This window comes from Tachypleus tridentatus, chromosome 1 (assembly GCF_004210375.1).
Source record: "Tachypleus tridentatus isolate NWPU-2018 chromosome 1, ASM421037v1, whole genome shotgun sequence".
Taxonomy (NCBI): Eukaryota; Metazoa; Arthropoda; class Merostomata; order Xiphosura; family Limulidae; genus Tachypleus; species Tachypleus tridentatus.
In genome coordinates this window covers 171,764,075-171,785,241 of record NC_134825.1, presented here as the reverse complement: position 1 = coordinate 171,785,241, position 21,167 = coordinate 171,764,075, and the positions used below count along the sequence as shown (strand labels likewise).

At 35.2% G+C, this 21,167-nt stretch overlaps 1 protein-coding gene across 3 annotated transcripts in view; it reads left to right on the top strand.

Annotated features, from left to right (window-relative positions):
- The window catches only part of LOC143230312 (uncharacterized), a 138,336-nt gene extending 117,759 nt beyond the window's left edge, over window positions 1-20,577 (top strand). For all 3 annotated transcript variants that reach the window (XM_076463628.1, XM_076463635.1, XM_076463618.1), the window contains 5 exons: window positions 3,228-3,386; window positions 4,773-4,898; window positions 8,026-8,193; window positions 13,811-13,999; window positions 19,182-20,577. In XM_076463628.1, coding sequence (XP_076319743.1) covers window positions 3,228-3,386; window positions 4,773-4,898; window positions 8,026-8,193; window positions 13,811-13,999; window positions 19,182-19,396 — 857 coding nt within the window. In that variant the 3' untranslated portion in view covers window positions 19,397-20,577. The remainder of the gene's footprint in view (window positions 1-3,227; window positions 3,387-4,772; window positions 4,899-8,025; window positions 8,194-13,810; window positions 14,000-19,181) is intronic.
- The last annotated feature ends 590 nt before the right edge of the window (window positions 20,578-21,167 follow it).

Sequence of the window (21,167 nt, the reverse complement as noted above, 5' to 3'; positions counted from 1 at the left end):
GATGCTATGCCATCTATTTCCTGCTTTTCTTGCTATTCTTCTGTTGCTTTTAATTGGATTTGGCAGGAAAATATTTTTCCTGATGTGTGATGCCAGGCTGTTGTGCTACCTTTTTCGAAACCTGGGAAGGACCCAAAATTCCTACAAGCTACCAACCAATTGCTTTGACGAGCTGTTCCTATAAGACATTAGAGAGGATGGTTAATGCTCATCTTGTTTGATTCGAAGAACCAAAGAAAAAACAACCACCACCCAGAATGGGTTCCAATGACAGTGCTCCACCATGGACTGCCTGATTCCACTTAAAACATCAATAGGAGAAGCCTTTTTCTAGTAACAACATCTTATGTCAGTATTTTTACCTTGAGAAGGCTTACAATACTTTGTGGAGGTATGGCATTTTGTGAAACCTTCACTCATATTGGTTGCATGGTTGTTTGCTCATTTTTATTAAAAATCTTTTAATGGGCTGGTGATTCCAAGATTGCATGGGTTGATAATTTTATTTTTTAAAGGAACTTGAAGCTCCTCAGGGCTGTGCCTTGAATGTCACACTTTTAGTATAAAGATTAATGTCATCACTGAACAACTCCCTCCTACCATTGCAAATGGGCTCTATGTCGAAGACTTCCACATCTTGTGTCAGTCGTTTATTGAGTGGCACCTACAGATTGCTACAATCATTTACTGAATTGGACTATAGCAAATGGTTTTACCTTTTCTCTCCCTTAAACTGTATGCATGCACTTTTGCCGCCAACAAAGTATTCACCCTGATCCTGAACTCCACGTTGGTGAAGTTGTGTTTTCTGTGGTCCCTGAGGCAAAGTTCTTGTGGCTTAATTCTTTCCATAATCTGACCTTTATACCCCACATCAAGCAGCCATGAGTTAAGTGTTCAAGGGAACTAAACATTCTCCATGTCCTCTCTTCCACCTCTTGGGGAGCTGATCAATGTTCTATGCTAAACATCTGTTGTGTCCTCATTTGATCAAAACTGGACTGGGGGGTCTCACCATCAGGGACTTCGGCTCTGTGCAGCAGCCTTCCACACTTCCCCAGTCCAGAGTTTGTACCCAGAGCCTCATGAACCTCCTCTATACATCTGCCATTTTCAACTGTCTTTACTGTATGCTTCAAAACTTTGATCCTTACCACAGCATCCCACCTGGTGTTGTGTTTTCTTTCCTCAGTGGGCCATGCTTCTTTAGAACAGATGATCTCCATTGTTCCTTTTGGCCTTCATATCGAGGCACAGTTAGATGACATTGCTGTATCTGCTGGTCAGCCCATCCCATCATGGCTTATTATTATCCCCAACTGTGACATTTTTTTGAGTCACGTGAAGAAGCCATATACTCTGATTGGAAGTATCGCCTTCTATTTCTTAAACATCTTTTGAACCTTCCATTCTCATTTATACGGATGGTTCAAAATCAGGTGGCTCTGAGAACTCTGCCATGGTTTGTTGTGGTTCAGTAGTTGCCCACAGAATCCCCTATGCAGTTTCTGTGTTCACTACCAAATTGTATGTTATTTCTCTTGCCCTGAATCATTTTAATTCACACCCTGTTCTCACTGATATTCCAAACTAACTGGCCCATTTCCATTTAACCTCTACTTCTATCCAGTTCTTCTGGATACCAGGCCAAGTTGGTATTCACAGGAGTGAGCTCGCTGACACCACAGCTAAATGTGTCTGCTCTGGCACTGTCACTGCCGTGCCTGTTCCGTACATGGACTATGGTCCTGTATTCAAGGCTCAGCTTTGCACCAATTGGCATTTGACTTGGATTGACCAACGTGATAACAAGATTTTTCAGATAAAACCCTCTATTGGACTTTGACCATCTTGTTTCCATAAGGATCGGAAGGATGAAGTTGTCCTAACTGGACTACGAATTGGCCACACTTTTTTAACTCATAATTTTCTTTTATCTGGGACTAATGCTGCAGCGTATAGTCTGTGTGGCACTCAAGTCACAATAGTCCACATTTTATTGTCATGCTATCATTACAACTCTGAATGAGAACACCATTTTAGACATGCTTTGTTTACAGGTTTACAATGTCATTGGTGATGGTGACTCCGTCCACCTTACAAATGTTTTTAATTTTTCAAGGGCTATTGTTCTTTTTAACACTATTTAACTTTCTAATTCAAAAATTGGACTTTTTTGTTTTAATATGAATACTTTTTACAAATTTTAATAATTCTACTTTACTTTTAATTTTTTACAGCTTGTTTAGGGCAAATAGCCTAATTACCTTGCACCATAAAACACAAAACAACCAGTCAGCCAACCTTAATTATCAAAACAATATGTTATATAGCAGTCCAATTTTCTTGAAACGTTCAGTAAGACCAAGCCTGGTAGCTGTGTGCCTATATTATCATGCCTTATGGCATTGAATTTTTATATTATTTTTCCTGTTATTGACAGAAGCATATTGTGGAGTCAGTTGTATGCACATGCAGTGAATTATGGTGAAGTTGAAGGCATTGTTATGCAAATATTTCCTTAGTATTCATCCAATGCTCCAGGGTACTTGTATTGTCCTGAAGAGACCATTCTGTAGTCACTGGCCTCCAGTGTAATCCAAAATTAGATAAACTGACAAAAACCTATATCATATTACCAGTATGTATTACCATTGAATTATAGAAATCACAATACCAGAAAGTACAGAAACAAGGTAGAAATGAATACACATAACTATACAAAAATCCTGACACAAGTAGCCATTAAGTACTAAGTCAGTCTTACAAGCTATTGATTATTAGGAACTGTAAGACTATAGCAGTATTCAGTACTGCTTCTATTCAAACCTGAATTTATGCAGATGATAGGAATTCAACATTTAATTGTAGGTAAATTTATTTTTGGTAAGATTTAACTACTTAAGTAATGGTTTTATTGTATGATCTGTGTATTCATCTCTACCTTGTTTCTGTACTCTGGGATTGCCATCCCTACATCATGCTTAATTTTGGCTATTTTGTTTTATTACATTAAAGGTAAACACTGTTTTTATTATGCATATAAATTGGTTTAGCAATGGGCTTCATGTTTTTTGTTTATTTTTTTACAGTTTGTTATAATCAATTGTTTAAACATATAATTAATGTAACATAAAGTAACACAACACATAACTTGCTTAAAAAACAATTGTAGAAGAAACTGATAGCTATTTTTATTTGTTATTTATAATTTGTTGTTTTTTCAGTTTCTAATGATGCTGTAATAGAACTGAATAGTCGAGAAGAGGAGATCATTTCCCCTGGTGGCATAGTTGTATTTCCACCCCAAAAGTACCTATATATTACTTGCAGAAGTAATAACAGATATTTTAGGCCAGTTTTGAGTACAGAGGTCAAAGGTGTTAGTAAGTTATCTGGTTATGATTTTTACTTTTGTTGACTGTTGCTTTCAAAAACATTCACTGTACTTAAAATCTTTGTACCAGTTTATTTGTTGTATAGTTTTATATTGAAGTTGTTTATATTAAATGTCTGTGTGATATTTATTTCGTACTAAGATTCAAATTATTCTTTATTTTAAAATTATAAAATTCATTTCCATGGGTATTATTTTTTGTTTTTAGTGACTTTTATTTTACCTTAATTAGATAATTATTTTTTATAATAGGTTCAGTAAGAAAATTAATTAAAGATAATTAATTCAGTTATTAAATGTTTTATATATTGGTGAATACACTCGATTGTTCTTAAAAAATTATAAGTATCTATGTAAATTTAATATTTAAAACTTCATACAATGGTATCTTGAAGAAATGTTTATTATAACTTACAAAAATTAATGCTTTCACAAAAGGCCATATCTGTATGACATTTGTTATTGAATTCTAGTTGCGTGTCAATTGTTGTTATTTTTTAAACTGCAAAAGGTAGACCTATAGCATAATGTTTGTCTTGGTGTATGTGATTTATAACAAGAACTCCAACAAAATAAAACAGGAATTGTCTGTAATCATTTTATTTTATGATGAAAAAATGCATATTTTCATGATAAAACATTTGTTTTTGTTTGAATAAAAACAGAGGAGGGGGTGGGGCAAAGTCAAGGGAAGAAGACCCACACTCAAAGTTTTGCCATTACAATCAAGAAAACAGACAAGCTCCCACAGTCAAACTTGATGGGTTTAATATTTGTAAAATTAGTTTCAGCCATTCTTCAAACTTGCAGCTATATACACTTTATAATAGAAAATTTTGGTTGATCCCAGCCATGCTTTCTCATTGGATGTCTGTAGGTTCACATCAGTCTCTTTGATAACCTGCTACCAGTATTACTGGCAAGTAGCAACAAGTTGACCCCAGTCAGACTATGTCTTGGCTTGGGGAATTTCAGCAAGACTGCATTGGTTTCTTTGATGATCCAAGTGAGAATTGCCATGGCCAATATTCAAGAAATTGCTTTAAGAGCTACATTTTCCAGTTTTAGCTACAAGGTAGATATCTAGATATTTTTAAGTAAAGCAGCTGACAAACCTGATGACATTTATCAAAATTGTAAATTAAGTATAATAAGTAGTGTGAAATTAGGAACTGATTGAAAAAACTTGTAAATTTATATACAAATAATAAATGAATAAAGAAAGAATAATGTTTCTTAATTTTCCAGGGGAGCTGCTTGCAGATGCCCGTGGTTTTAGATAAATCTGAACTTGGAATTTGGTTATCTGTTTTCTTCTTACAAGTGCCTTGAAGTATAATATGAATATTCTGATTTTTTTCTCTTGTTTTTCTAGACACTTATGGTTGTAGGAGAGAATTGTGTAGTAGAATATATTTATACACCAACTATCAACACTCAGGCACTTACACCTGTCGTACCTCAAGTGAAAGTTCAGTCTCTTTTGATTTGGTGATTCAAAGTAAGTTTTTATCTTTTCATTTTTTTAATTCTCCTTTCTGTTTCTTGTTTAGTTATGGATTTTTCTGTTGTTCTTTTTTTAAATCTTTTTATCATTTCTATTAAATCAGGGCTACCCCCACTGAAATGTGTTACGCTTTATGATTTATCTTGGACAAGTCTCTGATTTATTATGTTACATACATTACGTATAATGATTTCAAATAGCCAGAATTTTTTTATTTTAATTCAGAAGCTAATTAAATGTTGTTATGTATTAACTTTACAATATTTGCCAACAAGATTGATACAAACAATTTTCTCTCTTAACACAAATATATTTTAATACACAAACAACAATACAATATATAATAAGAGTTATTACAATTATTTAAATACAAATATTTTTACAAACTCACAAATAATATTCAGTCTTCTATCTGTTCTAGAACTGAATATTTTATTCGTGGTCCAAGTCCACAACAAACAAATTTTATGTTGAAAATCTTCACTGGAAGGTAGTGCTAGCTCGCTGTATTCTTGTTTGGCCTAACATGGTTTACAAGCTTACTTTAACAGAGGAAGACAGATATCTAATTTTCTCATAGAAATACTAATGTCCAAAGTTAATTCTATGAAGATGAACAGTTTGTAATGCTCAAAATCTATATATAAATGTTCCTGATCAAATATCTGTAGTTTTCCAATTAATAAGTGTTTATCACAGTTATAACTTCCGAGGCTTATAATATATTGACTGTTGCAGACTAATAATATTATACTGTCTCACTCTGTTGTGTGATAGCTATTATACTCATTAGGTGAGAATCTTGAAAATTCAGCTGACAACAGTACTGACACTCACTACTATTTCACATGCATGCATTGTGCTTAAAAATCTTTTACAAATTTAGAGCAGATGGTACTTTTATTATGCATATTTAACAATATGTGTTAAATATATTGTTGTTGTAAATCCTAAGATTTACAAGGTTCCTTACATATATTTATAACTGTATGCTAAACTGAAACATAGATATTAAGACATGTGTATAAACGACTTGTGATTCTAATATTTAGAAAATATTTATTGTTGGAAAAAGGAAACATGGTGTTAGTATCTACATACAAGTGAACAGTGTGCTGACAAAGTGCTTGTCTGAAACAGTGTTAGTATCTGACTGTGAAAACAAAGTGCTTGTCTGACTGATTGGAAACACAAATATGGTGTTAGTATCTACACAAGTAACAGACTGAAACAGTGTGCTGAGTGAAAACAAAGTGCTTGTCTGACTGATTGGAGAAACACAAACATGGTGTTAGTATCTACATACAAGTAACAGACTGAAACAGTGTACTGAATGAAAACAAAGTGCTTGTCTGACTGATTGGAGAAACACAAACATGGTGTTAGTATCTACATACAAGTAACAGACTGAAACAGTGTACTGAATGAACAACAGGTCTCTCTACAAGTGATTCTTGGCTCATTCCAAATGTGAAAACATCTGTACTCCTCAAAATTCAGTATAGCATCTCCTGAAAACTGGCCAAGCTATACATACAAAGAATTAATTAATTAGAAAAATAAGTAACAAATGCAGAAATATCTCTGCTATATGAAACAGCTGTTTGACCAGCAAAACTGTAAAAAGTAATGCCTCATGCTACGATTTGTCATGTTACCTCAACCACATCTAAATGTGTGGTAGAGAGAACTAGAATCAGAACTTTCAATGTTGTGATTATTATCCGTAACAGAATTTAACTTTAAAGATTCCTCAGTAAGTGTTTCACTCTTGACAGCCCAGGATGGTCAGATTGTCAGGTTGCTTGACTCACAGCTCAAAGATCATGGGTTCAAATCCCTATCACACCAAACATGCTCACTTTTTCAACTGAGGGTACATTATAATATAATGGTCAATGCCACTATTTGTTGGTAAAAGAGTAGTTTAAGAGTTGACAGTGAGTGATGATATCAAACTGTATTCCATCTAGTCTTATACTACTAAATTAGGGATGACTAGTGCAGATAGCCCTCATGTAGTTTTGCACGAAATTCAAAAAACAAACAAACAAACAATCATAATTGGGAAGTATGGTACTATATATGGTATGGTACTGTAGAAAATTCAAAGTACACAAAAATAAAATTCTGTGAAACACATATTGTTATTCAGGATTTCATAGAGGATAGAAGAGCTGGAATAAACTTCATAAACCTCTCTTCAGTGAACTATTTTTTAAACATTATCAATGCATTAATTAACTAAGTCGTAAATGTTTCAGTAAAACCGAAACTTATGTGTATAATAAAAACATGGTATCAAAGGTCATGTAGACTTTGTAAAGATGAAAGATTAAACATATAGCTCTTATTAGTACATTTATAAAGTTGTCATGAATATATACTAAGATGAAATAGTGAAATTTATAAATGAACAAAGGCTATTATATTATAAGTATGTTGTTTTTAAAGGACTAATCTATTAATTAGTAATAAGAACTTTCTTTCGACTAAATATTTGTTTTATAAGTACCTGCTATGATTAGAACACTTCAAGTAACCAACACTCAATCAAAACTTACTTCTTGAACTGAGGTGATAAAATTAGAGATAGACATATGATTAATGTTCTAAGTTAATTATGACTTACACCACTGAAGATGAACAGAGATAATTTTTTCGTAACTGTATGTGTGTATGCATATTAGCAAGATTTCTCAAAAATGGCTTAATGGATTTTGACAAAAGTTGGTATATGTTTGGACAATGACCCAATGTACAAGTGATTAGTTGTTGTTTGTTTTTTTTGGAGGGGAAGTTAAGTTCATCAAAAAGAACAAACCCATTTGTTAATATGAAAACTGATATTTCATACAGTTTTTGCTCTATAACTCACTCAAAAATTATCCAATTTTGATGAAACTTGGTGGACATACATAGAATGTTGTTCTTCATTGTCTTGCTAAAACTGGACTGTGTCTATTAATAACACTGTACATGCAGACATATTTTTCTATTTTGTGTAAATTGAATGTAATCAACACTGTACGGAGGAGGTGTTCACTCTACTCAGTGCCCCTCTAGTTTTACATGTATTAGGATATTAGTGATTAATATATACTGTTTATTTTGTATGCAGGCATTAGATGTCCAGTAATCCCACATAGTTCTGGATTAGTGATCCAGTATGAACACAGTTTTGTCCAGTTTAGCTGTGAAAGTCAGTATCAGCTCCTAGGATCCACAAATGCTACATGTATGAACACACGTCAGTGGTCTCAAAATGTTCCTGTTTGTCAGACGAGAGGTGCTGTACTTTTATTTTTATGTTTGAGAAATATATTTACATTGAAAGCAAACCTCTATATAGCAGTGATTTATATCAAATATTAACCAACTAAAATTAATTTGTTTTTTTTATACATCATAAAATGTAAAGATGCTTTTTATCTTTATTGTTTATGAGCTTAACTATATAGAAACTGAGCACTGAACACAAGTAAAATAACAAGTAATTGCCTCACTTACTTTGTCTTCCTGCATTACGAGTTGTCTGACATGATTTAAAATTTGTGAAATATTGATCAGATAGAAGAGATGTGTCGAATGTAATATTAATTAATGAAGCCAGTCTATCCATTGTTACCCATAATTTATATTTACATGTATTTGTTCCTCTTAAATATAAGCACTGAACAGTCTCTGAGGCTGAGGATGCAGCAATCCTCATACTTTTAATATTTTAATTCAAAATATATGTCACTTATTAATTTATTTTTGAAAAAAACGTTTGTTAACTTAAAGAGTTGTAAACTTATTAATAAGAATGTATGAATGACTGGCAGCATTACTTGACGGACAGGCTATCCATCTACTGAGTTTTAAAAATAAAGTGAGAACAATTTTAACTGTTAGCATGCAACTCCCCTCAGAGTGGATTCATGTACGTGTTGAGGGGACCTCCCAGGGAAGGTTCTGTTCTTTCAGTTTACCTCCTCTGGGATCTAAACATCCACCTATGTGTTTGCCATGTGTGATGACCCGTGAAGGGGAGGAGAGGATCCATTTTGGTCTTGAATTCCTGTAGACGAGCGGCCTTGGGGTGGCCCCTTCCTTGGGTTAATCGGCTGGTCCACTTGGGCTAGCGTCAACTAACTACTAGTATTGGATGTTCTCAACAGGTGTTGTGGACATTGTATCTGATGCTGGTGTTTGGGTATGGTGCTCACAAAACCCTGATCAATGTCTTTCAGGAGTTCTACTTGACAATTTGAATAGTACCATAAAACGACTTCAACCACAACAGGAAATAACTCAAACCCTCTTTACTCTTTGTCTATGTTGGCCTCAGTCTATGTCATCACCTTTTGGTAGGTTTCAACAGATACTTCTTCCACAGTTCCAACAGAGAATAACAAAATCTCCCAACTGTGTATTGTATTCACTCAGTCTGTTTGTTTCTCTAGTAGGATAATGATTATATGGTCTATGCCTGGTTAAAGAGTGGTGGTATTAAACTGACAGTATCTAAATGGCACACTGAGAGTCTTAATTTCAGCTGCATAGAATTTCTCTAGGCTTAGCAGAAAGAAATACATCAGAGTACCACAACTTCTTTATCATAATGAAAAGTCCTAAATTTGGAAATGCCAAAGGATGAAAAATCATTACATTAATAATTGTACACTACTGACACTGTAAATAAGTGACTTTATATGTTGAGATCATGTCACAGGTCTTCCAGACAGCATTTAATATTGTTTGAAAATAACCTGTACATTTGGTCACAAGCTCAAGTACAGTTTGATAAAGAAAGCAGGTTGGAAACTGAAACCAGAAAACGTGCAGTCCTTTGGGCAGAAGTAAATTATCTTGGTGATATCAGAGGTAGAGATTTACAGACCCTTCTAAGATAGCAGTAGAGAGGGACTGGCCTCAACCTCTGTGACCAAGTGAGAAGTCTGCAGTTACCCTGGTTTTGCATCTCTTACCAAAAGTTTGTGGCCAGTTTTTTCAAGAGACCAGCATCATTGTCTGATCTCATTACAGTTGATACATACTTTGGATAGAACAAAGAATTTGAATGGCATTCCAGTTCCTAAGCCTTGTTTTAATGGAAGCTAGGATGCTGGTATATTCAACAAGACAGTGAATTCCAGTGATAGTGGAATTGGGGTAGTGTTTTAACACTTACAAGAAAGAGTAGGATTTGTAATACTCATCTGATGCCTTTGGAATTCAGATGCTATATAATGAAGAAAGAAGTGCTTGTAGTTGTAGCACTTGTAAAATGCTACCAACATCACATATCTGATAGAAAGTTCACCATCTGATGGACCATGTTTGCAGAAATGGTTAATGAGCTTTAAAAACCCAGAAGGTACGATAGGATGATGGATAACAATGTTGAAAAAAATACCACTTTGTAAAAGAACATCACCAAGACTTACAATACTGAAATGCAAGAGATTGTCTCACTACAGGGTGAGAACCTTTCCATTTATTAAATGTTCTAGTCCTGGACACCATCTGGAAGTTGAAGTAATTTCTTCCATTACAACACTAAGCTATACAGTAGAAGATTCTTCTTGAGGATGAATTAACACTTGTAGAGCTCCAGAAAAAGCAGTTGTTCAACAAGGTAGTTTTCTTCTAACACAAATATAGAAGGTATGCTGTACTGTTGTAATTAATCACTGAGCCATCAGAATTTGTTAAAGCTAGTGGTATCCAGAGCTCTGAGCCAAACAATTCCTCAGACTTGACATAACTCAAATACTAGATATTCTCATTTTATTTCAAATATTTAGAAGTGGTGTAAACCAAGTTCATGGTTTGTCACACAAAGAAGGAACTGGCAGAGACAGGGTACTCTTCAGCAGTGAGTTTTTGGACTTCCTCTGCAGAAGATAGCCCTAATTGTTGCTGATTCACTCCTGAAGACCACAATAGATACTTGCCAACATTGGCTACTGAAGTAGGTCAGAGATTGTTTAATACTTTGACACAGCTTGTTCTTTATTAGTTTGAAGAGCACTGGGTAACATGGTTTGGAACATTCACATGACCAGCTGCTCTCTCACTTGTGTGAAGTGCTAGACATAATGAAGACACACACTTCACATTATCACTACCAGTCTGATTGGCTAATGAAACTGGCATTAATCTACCAAGTGCATGCCAAGTTTGTTAGTTTTAAATAACTGGCATGGAAAATCATCCTATGTCATGAATGCTTAGAAAACAACTTAACAGGTTGATAACCTGCTTTGTATCAGTGTGACATGTCTCTAGAGTGGATGCTTGCAAAGTTCATTAATCATAGCAAACTGACTGGGTGAACATGATACACAGAACAAGTGAGTAGGGATGTACATGTAGTTTACTGAACATATTCATATCCTGGCATGAATTACTATTTCCTGTTGACATGATGCATACCTTTCTCAATGAGAAGACACCCAACAATGTCCACAAAAATACATGAAGAAGTTAGAACTGCATGTATTAACATACCAACAACTAGTAAAAGCCATCAAACATCAGATGAAGTGCCACAACAAAAGTGTAAAGGAATAGATGTTCCAATATAGAGAATCAGTCTGGCCTTGGTGCATGCCAAAAAAACAGTTCAGCTGTAAAGGAATAGATGTTCCAATATAGAGAATCAGTCTGGCCTTGGTGCATGCCAAAAAAACAGTTCAGCTGTAAAGGAATAGATGTTCCAATATAGAGAATCAGTCTGGCCTTGGTGCATGCCAGAAAAACAGTTCAGCTGTAAAGGAATAGATGTTCCAATATAGAGAATCAGTCTGGCCTTGGTGCATGCCAGAAAAACAGTTCAGCTGTAAAGGAATAGATGTTCCAATATAGAGAATCAGTCTGGCCTTGGTGCATGCCAGAAAAACAGTTCAGCTGTAAAGGAATAGATGTTCCAATATAGAGAATCAGTCTGGCCTTGGTGCATGCCAAAAAAACAGTTCAGCTGTAAAGGAATAGATGTTTTAATATAGAGAATCAGTCTGGCCTTGGTGCATGCCAAAAAAACAGTTCAGCTGTAAAGGAATAGATGTTCCAATATAGAGAATCAGTCTGGCCTTGGTGCATGCCAGAAAAACAGTTCAGCTGTAAAGGAATAGATGTTCCAATATAGAGAATCAGTCTGGCCTTGGTGCATGCCAAAAAAACAGTTCAGCTGTAAAGGAATAGATGTTCCAATATAGAGAATCAGTCTGGCCTTGGTGCATGCCAGAAAAACAGTTCAGCTGTAAAGGAATAGATATTTTAATATAGAGAATCAGTCTGGCCTTGGTGCATGCCAAAAAAACAGTTCAGCTGTAAAGGAATAGATGTTCCAATATAGAGAATCAGTCTGGCCTTGGTGCATGCCAGAAAAACCTTGGTGCATGCCAAAAAAACAGTTCAGCTGTAAAGGAATAGATGTTCCAATATAGAGAATCAGTTCAGCTGTAAAGGAATAGATGTTCCAATATAGAGAATCAGTCTGGCCTTGGTGCATGCCAGAAAAACAGTTCAGCTGTAAAGGAATAGATGTTCCAATATAGAGAATCAGTCTGGCCTTGGTGCATGCCAAAAAAACAGTTCAGCTGTAAAGGAATAGATGTTCCAATATAGAGAATCAGTCTGGCCTTGGTGCATGCCAGAAAAAAAAGGAATAGATGTTTTAATATAGAGAATCAGTTCAGCTGTAAAGGAATAGATGTTCCAATATAGAGAATCAGTCTGGCCTTGGTGCATGCCAGAAAAACAGTTCAGCTGTAAAGGAATAGATGTTCCTATAGAGAGAATCAGTCTGGCCTTGGTGCATGCCAGAAAAACAGTTCAGCTGTAAAGGAATAGATATTTTAATATAGAGAATCAGTCTGGCCTTGGTGCATGCCAAAAAAACAGTTCAGCTGTAAAGGAATAGATGTTTTAATATAGAGAATCAGTCTGGCCTTGGTGCATGCCAAAAAAAAAACAGTTCAGCTGTAAAGGAATAGATGTTCCAATATAGAGAATCAGTCTGGCCTTGGTGCATGCCAGAAAAACAGTTCAGCTGTAAAGGAATAGATGTTCCAATATAGAGAATCAGTCTGGCCTTGGTGCATGCCAGAAAAACAGTTCAGCTATAGTTTGACAGGCTTATAGCTGATGTAGAGCATGTAACACATCATTCATGTGTCACAAATAAATCAGAACAAATTCACAGTATGTAAATCCCATTGATGATATTGTGAGATTAGTACTATAGACCCTATAATAAATTAATTGATAACCCTATGAGGTTAGTACTATAGACCCTATAATAAATTAATTGATAACCCTATGAGGTTAGTACTATAGACCCTATAATAAATTAATTGATAACCCTGTGATATTAGTACTATAGACCCTATAATTAATTAATTGATGACATCAGTGAGATAAGTACTATAATCCAACAATAAATTAATTTTGTTATTTATTTGTTTGTTTTTTCAGTTTAAAAAACAACAACAACAAAAAACATTTGAACATCTAGTTTTAGTCATCTGATATTTGAAACTGTGTATCGGAGAGAATGAACATCTAGTTTTAGTCACCTGATATTTGGAACTGTGTATCAGAGAGAATGAACATCTAGTTTTAGTCATCTGATATTTGGAACTGTGTATCAGAGAGAAGGAAATCTGTCGGTAACATCCACCACCTAGATGGCTATTTTTCTTTAATAGTGACATGAGCTCTTACAGTTACAATGTTCAACATCATATAATGGTTGAACCTCTCATCATCAGACTATCATACTAATAGCTTGGCCATGTTCATACCCAAATAAATTATACCTTTACTTTAATCATCTGTGAGATATTGACATTGAAATGTCCAGAACTTACTATCTACTCCATGAAGTCATATATCTTCTCTTTGGTTTTCAACAGGTTCTCAGTGTTCAGCACAGAAGTTATATGAAGCAATACCTGCAGAAATAACTCCAAAACTTGAGAAGGAGATATATGAGATAGGAGAAGAAGTTGAGGTTTTTTGTCATAATCCAGGATCATTTATTGTTGGAAATAAAATAGTGTTGTGTTCACCTAAGGGACATTGGAATGTGCAAAAACTGACATGTAAGTTATGCATTATGTTTCTTATCTACATGTAAGCACTAATAACTGTGTATTAGTGGATGTTCTCATAAATCTTACAAGGAATGTGTAAATTTTAACAGTTTTATGTTGATGCTGTGTAAATTTTAATTGGTTAATTTTTTAATTAATTAAGCACAAATAATATTCTTAATCAATAAATTTAGTACCAATTTTATTGGTGATGAAATTTTTAAAATTTAAATGTTACTCATATGTATAAAATGTCTTAGTTCATTCTTTCTAAGAAGCTCAAAGTGGTTGTTCTACAATACGGATAACATTCTATGCTAAATACACAGTACTGTGTGTCTATATCCACTGGAATAAAGTAGACCAGTGTACACATCTGTTTGTGGATCAGAAATTATTAATTTAAAGAATGTTGTTTCAAGTTTCAGTGATCATTTATAAGTTCAAATTGTTTTCCTTGTTGTACAAAGGAGTAAGTAAAGTCAACTGTTTACTTGTAGAAAGTAGTTAGTGAGGTCCACTATTCACTTGTACAAAGGAGTGAGTAAGATCTGCTGTTAGGTTGTACAAAGGAGTAAGTGAGATTTGCTGTTAGCTTGTACAAAGGAGTGAGTGAGACTTGCTGTTAGCTTGTACAAAGGAGTGAGTGAGATTTGCTGTTAGCTTGTACAAAGGAGTGAGTGAGATCTGCTGTTAGCTTGTACAAAGGAGTGAACAAGATCTGCTGTCAGCTTGTACAAAGGAGTGAACAAGATCTGCTGTCAGCTTGTACAAAGGAGTGAGTGAGATCTGCTGTTAGGTTGTACAAAGGAGTGAGTGAGATCCACTGTTAGCTTGTACAAAGGAGTGAGTGAGATCTGCTGTTAGCTTGTACAAAGGAGTGAACGAGATCTGCTGTAAGCTTGTACAAAGGAGTGAGTGAGATCTGCTGTAAGTTTGTACAAAGGAGTGAACGAGATCTGCTGTTAGGTTGTACAAAGGAGTGAGTGAGATCCACTGTTAGCTTGTACAAAGGAGTGAGTGAGATCCACTGTTAGCTTGTACAAAGGAGTGAGTGAGATCCACTGTTAGCTTGTACAAAGGAGTGAGTGAGATCCACTGTTAGCTTGTACAAAGGAGTGATTGAGATCTGCTGTTAGCTTGTACAAAGGAGTGATTGAGATCTGCTGTAAGCTTGTACAAAGGAGTGAGTGAGATCTGCTGTAAGTTTGTACAAAGGAGTGAACGAGATCTGCTGTTAGGTTGTACAAAGGAGTGAGTGAGATCCACTGTTAGCTTGTACAAAGGAGTGAGTGAGATCCACTGTTAGCTTGTACAAAGGAGTGAGTGAGATCCACTGTTAGCTTGTACAAAGGAGTGAGTGAGATCCACTGTTAGCTTGTACAAAGGAGTGATTGAGATCTGCTGTTAGCTTGTACAAAGGAGTGATTGAGATCTGCTGTAAGCTTGTACAAAGGAGTGAGTGAGATCTGCTGTTAGCTTGTACAAAGGAGTGATTGAGATCTGCTGTTAGCTTGTACAAAGGAGTGAGTGAGATCTGCTGTTAGCTTGTACAAAGGAGTGAGTGAGATTTGCTGTTAGCTTGTACAAAGGAGTGAGTGAGATCTGCTGTTAGCTTGTACAAAGGAGTGAGTGAGATCCGCTGTTAGGTTGTACAAAGGAGTGAGTGAGATCCACTGTTAGCTTGTACAAAGGAGTGAGTGAGATCTGCTGTTAGCTTGTACAAAGGAGTGAGTGAGATCTGCTGTTAGCTTGTACAAAGGAGTGAGTGAGATCTGTTGTCAGCTTGTACAAAGGAGTGAATGAGATCTGCTGTTAGGTTGTACAAAGGAGTGAGTGAGATCCACTGTTAGCTTGTACAAAAGAGTGAGTGAGATCCACTGTTAGCTTGTACAAAGGAGTGAGTGAGATCCACTGTTAGCTTGTACAAAGGAGTGATTGAGATCTGCTGTTAGCTTGTACAAAGGAGTGAGTGAGATCCACTGTTAGCTTGTACAAAGGAGTGAGTGAGATCTGCTGTTAGCTTGTATTAAGGAGTGAGTGAGATCTGCTGTTAGCTTGTACAAAGGAGTGAGTGAGATCCACTGTTAGCTTGTACAAAGGAGTGAACGAGATCTGCTGTAAGCTTGTACAAAGGAGTGATTGAGATCTGCTGTAAGCTTGTACAAAGGAGTGAGTGAGATCTGCTGTTAGCTTGTACAAAGGAGTGATTGAGATCTGCTGTTAGCTTGTACAAAGGAGTGAATGAGATCTGCTGTTAGCTTGTACAAAGGAGTGAGTGAGATCCACTGTTAGCTTGTACAAAGGAGTGAGTGGAATCTGCTGTTAGCTTGTACAGAAGAGTGAGTGAGATTCACTGTTGGTTTGCACAAAGGAGTGAGTGAGATCCACTGTTGGTTTCCACAAAGGAATGATTGAGATACACTGTTTACTTGTAAAAAAGAACATAGAATGGGAATACTGAGAACTTGTGTCCACTGTATGTTGATAAAGAACAGTATTTTAAGAAATAGGTTATTACAAAACTATACTTTTCTGTTCAAAATGGTGTTTCAAACTAGTGCATACTGAATTTTAGTACTTATCAGTATCTCTACCAGTCTATCCTAAAACTGGAATTTTTTTAGGTACAGTAGAAGTAAATTTATCTGTGAGACCTTGAGCATGGTCATGATTGGAAAGGATTTGACTTCTTCATTCTGAAACTAATTATTTCTCAAATTGGTCAAACAAAGATGGAGTTTTGAGTTAAATGTTTGTTCTTGATAAAGTTCATAGCCATTCTGTTATCTGCTATGCCACGGCTAAAAAATATACCAGTGAAAGACAGATTGTCATTGGAATGTCCATATTATGCTTTTAATGGAGTTTATAGCATTGTAAGTAAAAGAAATTTCACTGGAAGCTAAAAGGTAAAAATAAACTACATCCTTAAGTTGTCACAACAAAGGCTTTAACATGACAGAGATAAAATATGAAAGATTCGTTTCTCAAGATTAGTTAAAACACTCAAGGAGGAATTGCAACAGTTCTGTATTTGTTGACGATCACTGGTATAACGATCACCAGGCATAAACATCAGACATATTAGTGAGGTTAAACTGTGTTACTTTTTCAGTGTGAACAATAACACCACACTTGGAATTGTGTATTAGTGAGGTTAAACTGTGTTACTGTGTGTGAACAGTAACACTGCACTAGGAATTGTGTATTAGTGAGGTTAAACTGTGTTATTTACTGTGTGTGAACAGTAACATTGCACTTGGAATTGTGTATTAGTGAGGTTAAACTGTGTTATTTACTGTGTGTGAACAGTAACATTGCACTTGGAATTGTGTATTAGTGAGGTTAAACTGTGTTACTTTTTCAGTGTGAACAATAACACCACACTTGGAATTGTGTATTAGTGAGGTTAAACTGTGTTACTGTGTGTGAACAGTAACACTGCACTAGGAATTGTGTATTAGTGAGGTTAAACTGTGTTATTTACTGTGTGTGAACAGTAACATTGCACTTGGAATTGTGTATTAGTGAGGTTAAACTGTGTTACGTACTGTGTGTGAACAGTAACACTGCACTTGGAATTGTGTATTAGTGAGGTTAAACTGTGTTACTTTTTCAGTGTGAACAATAACACCACACTTGGAATTGTGTATTAGTGAGGTTAAACTGTGTTACTGTGTGTGAACAGTAACACTGCACTAGGAATTGTGTATTAGTGAGGTTAAACTGTGTTATTTACTGTGTGTGAACAGTAACATTGCACTTGGAATTGTGTATTAGTGAGGTTAAGCTGTGTTACGTACTGTGTGTGAACAGTAACACTGCACTTGGAATTGTGTATTAGTGAGGTTAAACTGTGTTACTTACTGTGTGTGAACAGTAACACTGCACTTGGAATTGTCTATTAGTGAGGTTACACTGTGTTACTTACTGTGTGTGAACAGTAACACTGCACTTGAAATTGTGTATTAGTGAGGTTAAATTGTGTGTGAACAGTAACACTGCACTTGGAATTGTGTATTAGTGAGGTTAAACTGTGTTACGTACTGTGTGTGAACAGTAACACTGCACTTGGAATTGTGTATTAGTGAGGTTAAACTGTGTTACGTACTGTGTGTGAACAGTAACACTGCACTTGGAATTGTGTATTAGTGAGGTTAAACTGTGTTACTTCCTGTGTGTGAACAGTAACACTGCACTTGGAATTGTGTATTAGTGAAGTTAAACTGTGTTACTGTGTGTGAACAGTAACACTGCACTTGGAATTGTGTATTAGTGAGGTTAAACTGTGTTACTAACTGTGTGTGAACAGTAACACTGCACTTGGAATTCTGTATTAGTGAGGTCAAACTGTGTTACTTACTGTGTGTGAACAGTAACACTGCACTTGGAATTGTGTATTAGTGAGGTTAAATTGTGTTACTTACTGTGTGTGAACAGTAACACTGCACTTGGAATTGTGTATTAGTGAGGTTAAACTGTGTTACGTACTGTGTGTGAACAGTAACACTGCACTTGGAATTGTGTATTAGTGAGGTTAAACTGTGTGTGAACAGTAACACTGCACTTGGAATTGTGTATTAGTGAGGTTAAACTGCGTTACGTACTGTGTGTGAACAGTAACACTGCACTTGGAATTGTGTATTAGTGAGGTTAAACTGTGTTACGTACTGTGTGTGAACAGTAACACTGCACTTGGAATTGTGTATTAGTGAGGTTAAACTGTGTTACTTACTGTGTGTGAACAGTAACACTGCACTTGGAATTGTGTATTAGTGAGGTTAAACTGTGTGTGAACAGTAACACTGCAATTGGAATTGTGTATTAGTGAGGTTAAACTGTGTGTGAACAGTAACACTGCACTTGGAATTGTGTATTAGTGAGGTTAAACTGTGTGTGAACAGTAACACTGCACTTGGAATTGTGTATTAGTGAGGTTAAACTGTGTTACTAACTGTGTGTGAACAGTAACACTGCACTTGGAATTGTGTATTAGTGAGGTTAAACTGTGTTATGTACTGTGTGTGAACAGTAACACTGCACTTGGAATTGTGTATTAGTGAGGTTAAACTGTGTTACTTACTGTGTGTGAACAGTAACACTGCACCTAGAATTGTATATATTTGCTAGTATACAACATTTTGTCTTTTAAAACTATATATGTTTCATTTCTTATCATTCTGATTAGGTGAAAAAGGTTGTGAACCTCTTCAGCCTGCTTCTGGTTCTCCTATCATCATTACAAATCCTAAGCCTTTTTATCATTTTGGAGAATCGATGATTTTATCCTGTCCCGAGGGTCATCAGCTTGAAAATGGAATATTTCGTGTCATGTGTTTGGCACCTATCTGGTCACAGAATAGCCTACCAAACTGTATCAGCACAAAAATAACTCACTCATAGCTTACTCATGATCTGATTAATATGTTACTGTATTTTATTTCCCATGTCTATCTGTTTTGATCTGAGATATTTTTGTAATTAACGGAAGATGTTCTTTGAAAATTATTGTAATCTCATATCGTATTTCCAAAAGTGTTCATAATTATTACAATGTTCACAAATGTTTCAGCACATTTCAGTTACAACTTAAAGGTACATATTACTTGATAGTTCATATGAAATATGTTTCAGCATAATTGGGTCATTAAAGTTTCACTGCAGTTGGTCTTAAGATGATTTTTTCTATATTTTAATGGAAATTGCTTATTTTACAAATTTCCTGTACATAGAACATAGGGGAAAAAGGTGTATGATATCATACGGAATATTTTAATGAAAATTAAGTAAGTGAGAAGCAAGTTTTATGGATTGTAATGTCGTAGAAGCTTAGTGCTGTTTTGAAAGCACCGTATTCCTCAAAAAGACTCATTCATTCTTAAGCACAAATCTAGACAATGCACCACCTGGCCTTCTTCCATGTGAAAAGTTATCTCTAAGTTATGATTATTTCCACACAGACAATAATATATTTATATGAGATTAAAATAGTAACATTACATGAAGATGGTTAACCATATTGTCCATGGAAACAAGTAGAGTGTGTTATGTTGTTTTTTTAAAATCTTAATCAAACTAATTATTGTGCACATGGAAACTTTGGCCTCGTTATTTGGTTTGTTGAAAGTATTTACAAGGAAGTTATCATTATAAGTTATCACATATAAGCAGAAACTGTTCATTGGATAAAACAAGAGAAATCATAAATCACATCTTTCAGTATAAAAGCATGTAGAAACGTATTCAAATAGAGATGTGCAAAATGCAGTTTTAAAATATACTCACTTCAGAAACTCGTTTTAAAGAAAATCAATTTTTTTGTAAAAGGTTTTGTTAACTTTTCATAATTATAGTTCATTGAAAGGTTTAGTGAATATATCAGAAATTGTGTATGTTTTTCTTATAGCAAAGGCACATCAGGCTATCTGCTTTGTCCACAAAGGGGAATTAAACCCCTGATTTTAGCATCGTAAATTTGAAGACTTACTGCTTTCCCAGTGATGGAAATATTAAAATAATAAATATCAACTTTATAATATTTTTTCTGTAAAAAAATGTCTTAAATAAACTGGTTTGTAACAGAAGGCTGGTTAGTAGTTCTTATAAACCAGGGGTGGGCAACTCCATTTACGCTAGCCACATGTTGCCAGTGGATAGCACAATTGTGGCCAGCTCGAGTTTAGGAATAAACTTTTTCCATCATTTATTTTTTTATCGAAATTTGGTAATCAGCAACTGCACTGCCTCACGTCATCGCTAATGTCGCGCGCTTATTCACTGCCACAGACTCTGCCAATTTTGTAATGTCAGTTTGGTTTAGACGTTTGTTATCGAGTGTGCGTTGTTTTTCATGCGCTTGCAAACATATTTTTATTGTGCAACTTTCAAGTGTTAAAATATATTTTGTTTTTAATTCCATAACATGTATAAGTGGATAATTGGAAAATAAAAGAATCCAGATGATGGTGAACACTCAGAATTTAAAAGACAAATTAATTTATTCTGGCATTACTGACGAAAAGAGAATGGCGCGTGACTGGAAAAACGTGAAACGAGAATTTAATGAAAGTTGGGAGTTGAAATTTGTAGTGATTGAAGTAAATAATAAGCTAGTGTGTCTTGTGTAACAAAGTTTTTAAGGAATAATTAAGCAACACTTTAACAATTTTAAACG